We start from the raw sequence: 2,998 nt of genomic DNA, 5'->3' as shown, positions 1-2,998 counted from the left end.
CACCATTATCGCCAAAACCTAATAAAAATGAATCAAAGTTATTTAATCTTGAATCCAATGAACTCATCGTCTCCATCAAAACATCGATTGAAATATTAAAAATCAACCTATTAAAGTGATGACTAAAACTACTTGAAACCAACCAAACAAATCGGGAATTATTATATATATATATAGTCTCCAGATAACTTTGCTCTTATCTGTCTCTGAATAACAAAGTAAGAATTAAGGAGAGACGAAACATAATAGAGAAGAAAAGTTATATTTCAAAAACTAATAAAAATATATGATAAGAAGTTTAGACTTGAGCTCAAGAGTTCATACCACATTACAGATCTTCTTTGAAATAACTGAAAGCCTCGTTCTCCCTATGAAAATGACAACATTACGTCAACAAAAACTCAAGAAAAAAATATTCATTGCATCAATAACAAATAAATACCTTTCAAAATATGTATAATCAACAACTCTCTATAGCAAATAAAGACCTAAGGGGAGACTATTTCTGATTTCCTTCTAAGAATGAAAGAAAAGAGAGAAATATATATATAAGAAAGAGAAAATACATATGATATGATGATGATGTGAAGTGGAGAGAGCATGATTAGGCCATCTCCAACCCAAATACCTAAACCCATACCCAAAATGCAGTAAACATTCCATCAAACAGTAATTCATCTCCAACCCAAAAACCCAAACTCAAACTCAAAAGAATATTCCCAGAATATTCCTTTATATAATAATTTTTAATTTTTTCAATATTATATATATATTTATCTAAAATTACAAATTTAACCCATAACTTTATAACAACTTATTAATTACTTTTAAATTCTAATTATAAATCAATTATTTATACAAATGCATAAAACAAATTAAAAATTATTAAATAAACACAAATTACATTTCACAAACAAAAAAAATACAACAAAACAAACCTTATTAAAACATACTTTCCACACATTAAATAGACGATTTATAAATTCTCGGAATTGGTGTATTCCTCCCACAAATGATCAATTAATGCATTACAAAGTTCAATGTGGGCTTCTTTATTTCTTATATTTTCATACCGAGATATGAAATCTTGAAATCGAGTATTTTCATTTCTCACCATTTCGACCTCCGACGAAAGCGTTTCCATTTCAATTTCAATAGGTGCATTGAGGTCACGTTCATCCTCAATAATCATGTTATGCAAAATTATACATGTAGTCATTATATCATGCAACACTTCTTTTCTCCAATATCGTACCGGTCCTGCTACAATGGAAAAACGTGATTGAAGAACTCCGAATGCACGTTCAACGTCTTTTCTACATGCTTCTTGTTTCATTGCAAAATGTTTTTTCTTCGGGCCACGTGGCTCATGAATTGTTTGCACAATGGTAGACCATTTTGGATATATGCTATCCGCTAAATAATAACCCATGTTATATTCTTTTCCTTGGATTACATAATGAGCTGGAGGAGAAATACCTTGAGTTAGATTCGAGAATAGATGAGATGACTCTAACACGTTTATATCGTTGTTGGTGCCTGGTAAAACAAAATATGCATGCCATATCCAAAGATCATAATCGGCTATTGCTTCAAGAATGATCGTAGGCTTTCCACTACGGCCTGCATATTGTCCAGCCCACGCGGTAGGACAATTTTTCCACTTCCAATGCATGCAATCTAAACTTCCTAACATTCCAGGAAATCCACGTTTCTTGCCAACATAGAGAAGCCTAGAAATATCATTTGTTGTTGGCCTTCTAAGATAACGCTCGCCAAATATCTCAACCACAGCTCGACAAAATCTTTTCATGCTTTCAATTGCAGTAGACTCTCCAATTTTAATATACTCATCTGTGGCATCTGCTGGAACACCATATGCCAACATACGAAAAACTGATGTTATTTTTTGTATTGGAGATAATCCAAGTCTGCCTATGTTGTCTGATCGTTGTTGAAAGTAGCCATCATGATCTTTGACCGTATCAACAATCCGAAGGAACAATGAGCGAGACATTCGATATCTCCGACGAAACATGGTATCGTTGTACAATGGATTATCTGAAAAATAATCATTATACAACCTACGATCAGCAGCCTCCCGATCACGATTGATAACAATATGTCCAGGAACTGAACCACCATTTAATATTTGGTGGTTTTGTTGCTCAAGAAGTTGTTGGATGATCATGTTGTTATTAGTCATAGCACGATATAACATTTCTTGCTTTTTACGATGATCGTTTATGATCATCATAGTATTCTCATCATCTGAAGAAGAAGAATCGCCAACGTTGAAATTCATTTGAGAGAATTGAAGTTTTGGATAAGAAAATATATGTTATAAGTTATGAGTGACTTAATAATATCATGATAATATGTTATGTATTTATAATAGTGTAATTGCAATAGTGTGAAGTCATTTCCATGTAAGGTGTGTTAAAAAACGTGATTAACTTTATAGTGTGTAGTCATTCATGTAAGGTGTGTTAAAAAACATGATTAACTTTATAGTGTGTAGTCATTCATGTAAGGTGTGTTAAAAAACGTGATTAACTTTATAGTGTGTAGTCATTTCCATGTAAGATGTGTTGATAAGAATTGATTCTTTGTAGTGTGTAGTCATTTCCATGTAAGGTGTGTTAAAAAACGTGTTTAACTTTATAGTGTATAGTCATTTCCATGTAAGATGTGTTGATAAGAATTGATTATTTGTAGTGTGTAGTCATTTCCATGTAAGGTGTGTTAAAAAATGTGTTTAACTTTATAGTGTATAGTCATTTCCATGTAAGATGTGTTGATAAGAATTGATTATTTGTAGTGTGTAGTCATTTCCATGTAAGGTGTGTTAAAAAACGTGTTTAACTTTATAGTGTGTAGTCATTTCCATGTAAGATGTGTTGATAAGCATTGATTCTTTGTAGTGTAGAGTCATTTTCATGTATAAATAGACATGTGGTGGTCCAATACAATTCACTACACCCCACCATTTTAATTC

The 2,998-nt window shown here is 32.0% G+C and overlaps 1 protein-coding gene across 1 annotated transcript; it reads right to left on the bottom strand.

The window, feature by feature from the left end:
• Positions 1-976: 976 nt before the first annotated feature.
• LOC124917825 (putative nuclease HARBI1) lies at positions 977-2,305 on the bottom strand. Its single transcript, XM_047458124.1, has one exon. It carries the CDS (start codon positions 2,303-2,305, stop codon positions 977-979), a length of 1,329 nt encoding a protein of 442 aa, XP_047314080.1.
• Between the last annotated feature and the right edge of the window lie 693 nt (positions 2,306-2,998).

This window comes from Impatiens glandulifera, unplaced genomic scaffold (assembly GCF_907164915.1).
Source record: "Impatiens glandulifera unplaced genomic scaffold, dImpGla2.1, whole genome shotgun sequence".
In the NCBI taxonomy this organism is placed as follows: domain Eukaryota; kingdom Viridiplantae; phylum Streptophyta; class Magnoliopsida; order Ericales; family Balsaminaceae; genus Impatiens; species Impatiens glandulifera.
The sequence above is the reverse complement of the archived record's forward strand: the minus strand, read 5'-3'. Positions and strand labels throughout refer to the sequence as shown.